The sequence below is a fragment of the Nyctereutes procyonoides genome, unplaced genomic scaffold (genome assembly GCF_905146905.1).
Source record: "Nyctereutes procyonoides isolate TBG_1078 unplaced genomic scaffold, NYPRO_anot_genome, whole genome shotgun sequence".
Classification (NCBI taxonomy): domain Eukaryota; kingdom Metazoa; phylum Chordata; class Mammalia; order Carnivora; family Canidae; genus Nyctereutes; species Nyctereutes procyonoides.
In genome coordinates, this window is record NW_026575082.1 from 32,597,501 (window position 1) to 32,607,751 (window position 10,251).

The 10,251-nt window shown below is 35.7% G+C and overlaps 1 protein-coding gene across 9 annotated transcripts in view; it reads left to right on the plus strand.

Annotated features, from left to right (window-relative positions):
• LOC129514591 (glycosyltransferase-like domain-containing protein 1) overlaps window positions 1-9,968 on the plus strand; it is a 388,336-nt gene extending 378,368 nt beyond the window's left edge. For all 9 annotated transcript variants that reach the window (XM_055333308.1, XM_055333313.1, XM_055333309.1 and 6 more), the window contains 3 exons: window positions 2,792-2,862; window positions 3,568-3,659; window positions 8,861-9,968. In XM_055333308.1, coding sequence (XP_055189283.1) covers window positions 2,792-2,862; window positions 3,568-3,659; window positions 8,861-8,944 — 247 coding nt within the window. In that variant the 3' untranslated portion in view covers window positions 8,945-9,968. The remainder of the gene's footprint in view (window positions 1-2,791; window positions 2,863-3,567; window positions 3,660-8,860) is intronic.
• The last annotated feature ends 283 nt before the right edge of the window (window positions 9,969-10,251 follow it).

Here is a 10,251-nt window from a genome sequence, read left to right on the forward strand (position 1 = left end):
GTAAAATCCTTGGCAGGATTTTTTTCAATAGTTTATTCATGATGTTCATTATTATGAGTTGTAAAGAGTATGAGAATTTCATTTTTAAAATGTCTTATGGAATGTATCACTTTCTTAGATCTTGTAGACATGCTGTGGAAACCATAACATAAAATATGAGTTACTTACAATAACTAATTTTAATCCCATCTGCTAAGTATGACAACATTAGCATTTCCACTTAATTAAAAACACCCTTAAAGCAGCAATGTTTTAATCACTCCATTTTATTTACTCTCCTCCGGTGTCACTTATAATTGTAACTTTTTATTTTTTAATAATGAGGGATTTTTTTTTTCTCCTTGCATCACACAAAAAAGTGCTGTCGATAATTAGCAGTCTTCTGTTATTAGTAGACTCAGGTGTCACAACTGTGTCTCATCCTCATTACAGTAAAAAATTTCACCTATCAGATTCATTATTGCTAGATAATGCGACTGAGAGCCTTTGCAGGCCCTCCAGAAAAGTAATTCAGCCAAGCAAAATTATCAGCTAATTATATTTAGAATCAAAAGCCCAACAACTATTTGCAGATAAATTGTATGAATTGAAGTGAATAGATCTGAATATTAAGATTCATAGATTTAGCAGATGATTTGTTAATTGGAATAAAAAGGTCATTTGCTAGTCATTTTAACAATAGATCAATTGGAACCCTATTTATTATTTAACTGGTAGTGCATAAGAATTGAAATGGTGAATAATTGTATTATTGTCATGAGATGATCATTTTCTTCAAAATAGCAAAACATGAGAAACTTATGGCAGTGAGGTTTATAAATTTCTTTAAAAATATTATGGCCTATTTAATGTATTTTAAAACATAGTTCTGATCTAAATAATCTGTATAATAAGTCTCAGTATTTAACAAGTCAAAATTATACCAAAAGTGGTGGCTGGCTTTTTTTTTTTTTCTTGATGAATTAGAAATATAACCACAAATAAGATAATTTGCAAATAAAAGTCAAAATCCAAAATTTGTCATTTTCTTCTTCCTAAATCAAATAATGCCATTCCTATCTCACTGTATTTTAATTAGCAGAGGTTTTGTGGAAGTGGCATGGTACATGCTCATACGATGACTCAAAATGTAACTTGGCCTGCAGTTTTCTTTCGGGGAACAGAACACTCTAATTCAAATCCATTATTAAAAAGCAGATAACATGTGCACTTTTCTGAAATGTCTGTGACTTCACTCTTTTGATTTTATGTAATTATAAGAGAATGTTCATATGTATTTACTTTTCGATTGGCACAGCATTTTAAAACTGAGTGTCTTCAGAAAAGTGCGTATTTTCTTTTAGTTCATAAAGAATATCACTGGTTTATGTGCTCAGAACTTTAGTGAATGTTTTATAATGCGGTCACAGTGCAGTTTACAGCTGTGCTTGGGATAAGAATTTCTATACATACCCTATGTATGCGGAGGAAAAAAATATTAGATATTTATTAGATTTTGAGATTTCGAGATTAGTTTAGATTTTGAGATTAATAATTGGTAACTAGATCCCGTGCCTTTTCACTGTATTATCTTGTATAACTTCTATCAGTTCTGAAGCAAAACTTTGAACTCAGTATTTTTCCAAAGTTTGCAGCTCAAAGTGAATACTTTTCATTTAAACTAATTTCAGTCAACATAATAAAATAGGGAAAACATCACCCACTTAAAAACAGCTTAAATTGCATGTGCTTTGTCACTGTAAACAAACAAGGTAAACATTGACATAACTTCAATATATTCTTGGGTTGAAAAAAATCTGCAGTTCAAAATAAAATTCCGCCTTTGGTCAACATTTTGGATGCAATTCAAAGTTTCTCATAAAATAAACATATTTTAAAGAGTGCTTTGAATTTCACTGTGTAATTTCTAGCCAACAGAAATTACAGTGGTATCTTTAAGGTTTATTATATGTCAGATCAATAGCCATTATGCAGGGCTAACAACCTTCCAGATGCAATTCCTTCCCAATGCTTAACCCTTACTACTATGACATGAAAACAAACAAACAAACAAACTTCCCATAGGTGTCCCTTGGGGAAATCCTCTCACAAAGTGAAACTTTCTTGTTTATTATTTGTTTAATAATAAAAGTATTTTTGGCTGATAAAGTGGAAAATAAGCTGAATTTTTGGGAAGAAAGCGAAATGTTCATTAAGGTAACCTTCATGAGAATTTTCAGTAAAAGGGTTGGAATGGTTTTGCATTCTGCAAAATCACAAATCATTTTGAAGCATGAGCTTAAAATGAGAATGCCCCATCACAACAGATTGTAAATTTTTTTCTGATGCTTTTAAAAGTGCCTCGATCATTTCTGCGACTAGAATGTTAAAGTTAAGTATTTGCTATTTTATTTAAACATTTTTGAAAAATGAACATTCTGGGGCTTTGCAGCATTATTAAGAAAAGCTGTCCATACTTTACCATGTTGTTACATGTGTTTATCTGCTGATTATAAAATGTGTTAAACAGTATTTTAAAAACAACAAAAAAAAATGCAGAGCTGCGCTTTGATTAATTCAGTGAACAAAACATATGCTGCTGGTTCTGTTCTATGAAATTCATATATGATCAATAAAATCTTTTAAAAGAGCAACTCTGGCTGTAAGGCTTGTACTGCCGACCATGTTTTTCGTCCCAGTTAACTCAGGGCTCAATACTGTTAACTTAAGCAAACAAAACCACTTTCTGGCTATGATAGCAATAATGTCTTTTTAATATTTTTTTTTTATCTTCTTTCTAAAATTCCTTTAGGCTGGAAGCTGTCTATTGTGGTTGTTACCCACTTTGTCCCAAAGATTTGGTTTATCCCGAAATATTTCCAGGTAGCTGCTTTAATGTACTTTTCATCTTTGTTGAGATTTAATACATGATTCATGCTAAATTAGAAAGTTTGAAAATAAACTTAGGCAGGAGCAATTGTTTATTTGGCAAGTCAACATGTTAGTGTTAAGGAAAATTTTATGTGTTTTAATACATTAGAGTAAGCTTATATTTACCATCTGTTCTTTTAAGATAACAAAAAAGCAAGTTTTCAAATAGCATTCTTCATTGTTAGCATACACATCCCATAATGATGGATTTTTATAAGCAGGTCAGTGTTGCTGCAATTGCTTGCAGATTTTTTTTAATGATATACACAGAGAAAAATCAAGGACTGGAAGTCACACCAAATTATTTAAACAATTGACTAGTTAATAATATGCAACTGTTGTTACAGGGTACATACGGCTATAGTACCAGTTCTTTGAAAAAAATTCTCATCACTAAATATATCACATATGCATTGTGTTACATTAGAATAATGTATTTTAATCACCCCAAGGAGATGTCTAAACAGCACAACTACACAGTCTTATTTAGCATTAAACATCCTTGTGAGCTGAGGTAACCTTATAAAATCATGCTTAAATAATGTAAAACACGAGGCAGCACAGAGCAATATGCATTTTTAATTAGTAAAGTGACTAATATCGAGTGTGTGCTTTGAGGTTTTTGTTTCATTAAAAATGTATCTGTTTTTCCTGCAGCTGAATATCTGTATTCTACACCTGAACAGCTTTCAAAAAGGCTCCAGAATTTCTGCAAGAGACCAGATATTATAAGAAAACATCTTTATAAGGTAGATATTGAGGCGAGATTTACGTGGTATAAATGCCATATTGAAGTACAAAGAAAAATCTTTAAAAAAAAACATTTAATTAACATACTAATGTTTAAAGGAAACATGCTAGGGAGGGATATTAGTTGTTACACTAACAAGGATTAATTAAACTGGATGCCAGTTGTATTAACCTAGGTCTTATGAAATACGTGCACTTAATGCATGGTACATGCTTTTTTTTTAATTTATTGTTTTCTAAGATGACTGTCCTTTACATTTAGCCCCAAGAGGCTTATAAAAATGAACCTAGATTAATGTAACTCATTAGTTTAAAAGGAAGTAAAGGAAAGATTCCACAATTATACTAATGAGGATAAGCCTTTCTTCCCATCATAATGAAATCTTCAGGCCTCAAAAATTCAGGTGAATGACATCCGTGAAGTTTGGTGTTCATTTTTTAACTACTTTGAAGATGATCTTCAGGAATCAAATGCTTCCCTTGTCCAGTTTAATAAAATGACCGAAAAATCCTCAGTTTGTTTGGAGTGAGACGGCCAGTCTCCTCTCTGAATGGCAAAGGCAAGAGGAGAATAGTTTAAATAGCATCATCAGGCAGTCCCCTCATTCATTATCTTTTTTTCCCTTGTTTGAATCAAGAATTTTACATTGTTGAAATCACAACACAAAGAGGCCCTGCTTAAAGTCTAAGTAATTGAACTGGGATAAATCTGCTTTACGACTTTGGAAGGTGGCTCTAGGCCATGAGTAATATACCTTGTTATATTCTTTGAATGTAGCGTCTTCATTTTACATAAATTCAGTACAGTTTACAATCTAGCAGTTTTATAATCCAGTATATATTATAATTTTCCTGTGTTAATGTATAACCTTCCTCCATGAAATACAGTTTGCTGGCCTTTTTTTCTCCCCTTTCCCTTTTCATGGCCTAAAATACATATTTACATAGCGATACATCAAAACAGGACTTTGTTTCTGCAGGAAACAGTTAAACTTCAAGAAAACGGGAGAGAACCAAAAATGCAATTTAACACCCAATTTCAAGCTCATTATCTTTCATTGTCTATTAACTTGGCAATGGTTCAGAAGGTAGCTCATAATAGTTTAAAATGCTGACTGAACAGTTCCGGGCTCCAGTATTAGTCCTTGAGTCAATACGATTGTACCGTATACAGGGGAAGCTTCACAGACAAAACAGCCTTCCAAGCTTTACATCCAGATTTCCTCGTTTGGGAAGTTCACTAGTGCTCTGGTTTGTATAAAATGTGAATCGAGTCGTTTTCCACGTGACAGGCTATGGAAAGGTGCAGACGATGGAAATCGGAGAAACAGAATAATAAGTATCTATGCAAATGGCTTCATTTTCTGTATATGACACAAGGATCTTGTTGGTGAGCTCACCATCAAGTCACTGATTCTGTTCTCCCCTCCTGGTAAATTTTTGGGGTAGTTTGGTTTGTTTTTCAGTTTTATTGAGACATAACTGGCAGCACTGTGTCAGCTTACAACGTACGGAATAATGACTTGACTTGTCCACATACTGTGGACTGGTTACCAACATCAGCTTAATTACCATCCGTCATCTCATATAGACACAAAAAAAAGAAAGAAAGGAAAGGAAAGAAAGAAAGAAGGAAAGAGAAAGAAAGAAGAAAGAAAGAAAGAAAGAAAGAAAGAAAGAAAGAAAGAAAGAAAGAAAGAAAGAAAGAAAGAAAGAAAGAAAATGTTTTTTCCTTGCAGTGGGACTGGTGAGGTATTCATAATGATATTTCTACTATCCAAATTTATCAGTTTTTAACTTTGCTTCAGGTTAGGCCTCCTCATCTCTGTTAGTGTTCGTGAACAAGTTTTTAACCATTTCAGAAGTTACTGCAACAAGTTGCCTTGAGTCACAAAAAAAAAAAAAAATAGACCTCTGGTTGAAATATTTTAATGCAGTTACTTCATAACATGGCTGTAATTATTTATTTGACAAACAACTTCTGGAAAAACTCTGAAACGATGTCAGCTTAGTGTTGATGCTGTCACTGTATCAAATTATGCCTCATACCCCTTAAAAGATAGCCTATGCCTTAAATGTTATTCCATACTACTACTTTTCACACATGTGCTTGGTCTGTACATCTTAAAGCGCTCCATCTCAAAGTTTTATAAATTAGAATTTTATGCATAAGCATTTATAAGAATTCATATGCATGATTCTGTTTTATGTATTTTTCTACCGTGGATTTTTTTTCTATAAATCTGTTACACACTCTCAGATGTGTCCTCATATATAGATCATGATGATACTGTATCTAAATATTAGTCTTAAAATTAATGAATTAGTCCAAAAATTATAAGTAATCTAGCTTTAGGAAGCATTCATCCGGAGAAACTGATGACAGCCATAGGAAGGGCCACAGGGTTATTGTAATATGGTTATTGTAATAGGATTTAGAGCCAAAACAGAAAGAGAATGCCTTCTAAAACTTTGTAAATAAGGCATAATAAGCTATGATATTTTTCCACCTTATGTTTTATAAATATACACATTTTCAGGTAACATTTGCCTTCACTAAATACAAGAGAACTAACCCCCACCCCCACCCTAAAGCAGTATTTTCCTCACTTTTCTTATGCAATGGAAGAGTCCTTTGTGTGTACTGTTAACGAGAATGTTGGGGTTTTTTTTTAGACCTATTCCATTGGACAGTGCTGTTTTGCTTTTATAAAACATATGCTTCTAAGATCTAAAAGGATAGAATGTCACTGAATTCTTTAATTTGCTCCTTTTACATTTTTACACCTTACTCTCTTTTTTTGTCAAAAGTTTACATTTTAAAATCATCTCAACTGCTTTTCACATAGGGTTCACTTTAGGATAGGATTTTTCATATGGATTCACACTTAGAAATTTAATGACTAGAATAAGGCTACTAACACTTGGCTTTCTTCTCACATGAGACATTATACTTTCAATATGAGTGAGAGTTTGGGGCTATAACTTGAAGCAGGATTGGAAACAGAATGCTAGTAACTGAAAAGCAGAAACAGAATTGGATACTTTTTTTTTTCTTAAAGTGACTCTTTCTACTACAGAACACTGTTGCCCGTGACTTCTCACCTGAAAAGGTTTCACATTTGAAATGTTTAAATCCTCACATGCATGCAAGTATGTTTTCCCTCTCTCTCTCTCTCTCTCTCTCTCTCTCTCTCACACACACACACACACTTTTTTTAAGATCTTTCGTAAGAGAAATCCAGTGCATGCAGAAATTAAATGTTTCTTAATCATTTTTAAAAAATCGGAAACGCTTTCCTTAATTTAAAAAAATCTAACCATTTCTTTCAAAAGTTTTCATTGAAGTTTAGTCACTGACTACAGCTTTCTCGTACTTTCAGGACACTTCCCTTTCTGAGTAGGTCAGACACACTGGCCACATACTTGTCACAACAGATCCAAAACAAGGTTTCATTTCATCCATGACAGGGAGCTTTCTGCGACTCCCAAACCTAACTTGAACACACGATTCTAGAAGTAACCATAAAATAATTAGCCACGGAATGACTTCTTACACTAACAGTACTTTTTCCCTTTTCCAGCCCATGTAAGTCTAACACCACGAAGTTGTCTTTTTGCTTCATTTTTACTATGGGAATTTACTTACTCAGAATTCCCAACAACTTTTTGAGAGTACCTGAGGTTTCTATAAACTTCTCATCGCTATTGGTTAAAATGTTATAGAGAAAAAAAATGATGGACGTGATCTTGTTACCAGCACTGAAGAGAGCACAGGGCGCAAACGGGGCACTTGTATAAAGTGAATACCACCCAGACTAATGGGATAGACCTTCATTCCCGTCCTATTCCATTTACTTTTATTTACAAATCGAACAATATTTTGTGTTAGAGAGAGAGAGAGAGAGAGAGAGAGAGAGATGCATTCGCTCTTGTGCTTCTGAGAGACCTGTAGTTTCTTGACATTTTTCAGATGATAAGTGCTGATTTTTTTTCTGCTCTCCTCTTCAAGTTCCTCAACATTCTAGAAACCTTCATAACCTGCTCTTAATTGGAGGACAGAAGAATTTTCAGATTTCTGCCTCAAAATGATTCCAAACAATGATTAAGCCTACAGTTCAGATCCAGTGCCCAGAAAAGCCATTTGTGGTTGTCTTAATTATATCAGGCTCTATCTCCCCAAACCACAGCCAAGCCACTTTGTTTCCTACGTGAGGCTGGTCACTTTTTAGTCCCCTTTTAATTTGAGCTTATACTCTAGATGTCAAGAAGGTGTTGCTCACTTGTATTAACACCCCTCCAACGTCATGACTTTTTTCCTTAAAAACGAAAACTTGAAAGCTTGTGACATTTTTTTAGAACTTCTAGAAATCTCTCAACTGCACCAGCACAATTTAAGGCAGCTTCTCAACCTCTCTCTCCCTCGCTCTTTCCCTCCTCCTTGGTCTTCTCCCCCTCTCTTTCTTCACTTCCTTCTGCGATTTTATTTGGTTTGGCTTTCCTTTGATTTGTCTAAGCAAAACAACCTTTAGCACAATGGATATACTTTGGATGATCAAGATCATCCAAGTTAGAGGCTTTGGCGTCTTGTCCTCCTCTGCTACTCATTTGCAGCCTGGCTCTAGGTGAACTTCTAAACCTCTCTATATGATTCATCTGTCAACCCGGAGGAATTCCCCCCCCCCAAATTCTTAATAGCATTCCCCCCCCCCCCGAGGTACTGCTATAATGAAATAATAAATATAAACCTGTTGGTAATCTCGAAGTGCTTTCTACATTTCACGTAACAGTAAAGGCATTTCTCTGGTGCCTTAACCACTTAAAAGTAAAATTCGCATCAGCCAAAACATGGGTTAAGAGTGTTGTGTATCTTGTGTTTATGAAAGTGAAAAGTTGGATGATAAACTCGGAATAGCCGCCACCCAGTGACATAAACCAGGGAATATGTGTGCAGTGGAAGGCACCCATTTGCGAAAAATCGGGAGCCTTCCCCTACGGTGGTGAATACAGTTCCACTTTACACCAATCAGAAACTGGGATTTCCCGGGTTGATGAAACTCGAGAACCATTTACTTGGTGGCTTTTTGAAACCTAATTGACGTAAGTTATGCAAATTTGCAATATGAATTTTGAGCGTGCTTTAGACTTTGGGTTGTTAATGCTCCTTCCTTGCTTTCTCTTCTCTCCCTCCCCCTCACAGGGCGAAACGACTCCTTTCTCCTGGGCAGCTCTACATGGGAAATTCAGGTCTCTGCTTACAACAGAACCTAGGGAAGATTTGTGACAGATGGGGCTAAGTCACAAACTTGCAGCCTAAGGCGGAATCTGTAGAACTTTCCAGAGTGTGCCCATATTTACCTGATCAGAGAGAAAAGAAAATCTGCAGAGGAAGCTGAGCCTGGCTGCTTGTCATAGCTGACACAGAGCCATCTGCCACAAACCTGTGGCGGCTTCAGATCTCCCATCCCTGCCACCACCCCAACTCAAATTAAATACAGATTCCCAGAGACGTTATGATGGTTACACATGTCCTCGGCATCACATGGAGGAGACTGTTCAAAAAAAAAAAAATATGTGGCCTGTTGTATAACCGCACTCATGTATCCCATATGTGGTGCCACATTGAATTTCCGGTTGAATCCGTTTTTATCCTTTGTACTGGATGACATGGTGCCTGAATTCTTTCTTTCTGCCGACGCGATGGCAGCCAAACTGCAGCTTCAAAAGCTCGCGCTTGGCTGGGTTTCTGCCCAGGTTGCCAGGTTGTCGTGGAGCCTCCTGGTGTCCTCGCTGGGCCGGGGCATGAGCGGGGGCCGGGGGGCTCGAGCACGGTCATCCCAGCGAAGGGATGATGCTCCGGCACCAGGGGTCTGTAAGTGAGGGTCTTGATAAGGGGTCCGGCAGGTAGTCCCATGACTCACTGAGTCACACTGGCATCTCACTGATTTAAAGTTGCGAGATAAACAGCTGTCATTCGGACAAACATGGGAAACACACTCGGTGTGGCCACCTCGCCCAGAAAATGAACACTGAGATACTTGCTTTAATTTTTTATTTTTATTTTTTTCCTACCCCTCCACCCCCGGGGGTAAAAAAACCAGAGAAATCAAAATACCTCTACCAAAGCAATGATTTTGATATAAAGGTTCCCTCAAAAATATTTGCATCCAGCTACAAATATAATCTTTTCAAGATAAATCACTTGTGATTCCAATAGTCAAGCTGCCGTATTTGTTGATATAAAGATGTTTTTGGAACGGCTAGATTGTAAAATAAATTTTTAATAAAGTGCCTACTGCAATTTTTAATTAGCATATCTCATTTATGTTAGAGTGTACATGTCTCTGTATGTTTCTCACCGAACGCTCTCTCCCTGTGTCAGAGACAGCGAATACAATTGTCTCTTTTCCGGATGTACGAGGATCTGTTTTGCAAATGTTTGTAAGATATTATGACATTTCCAAGATTTTCTTTGCATTCTGGAAAGCAGGAGGTAAACATTTGTAGTCATTAAGGTAAAGTCTGTTGATAAACCATCTTCTGTTTACTGACAGGTAAATCGTAACTTTCCTAGCTTTTGAAAGGAATAAC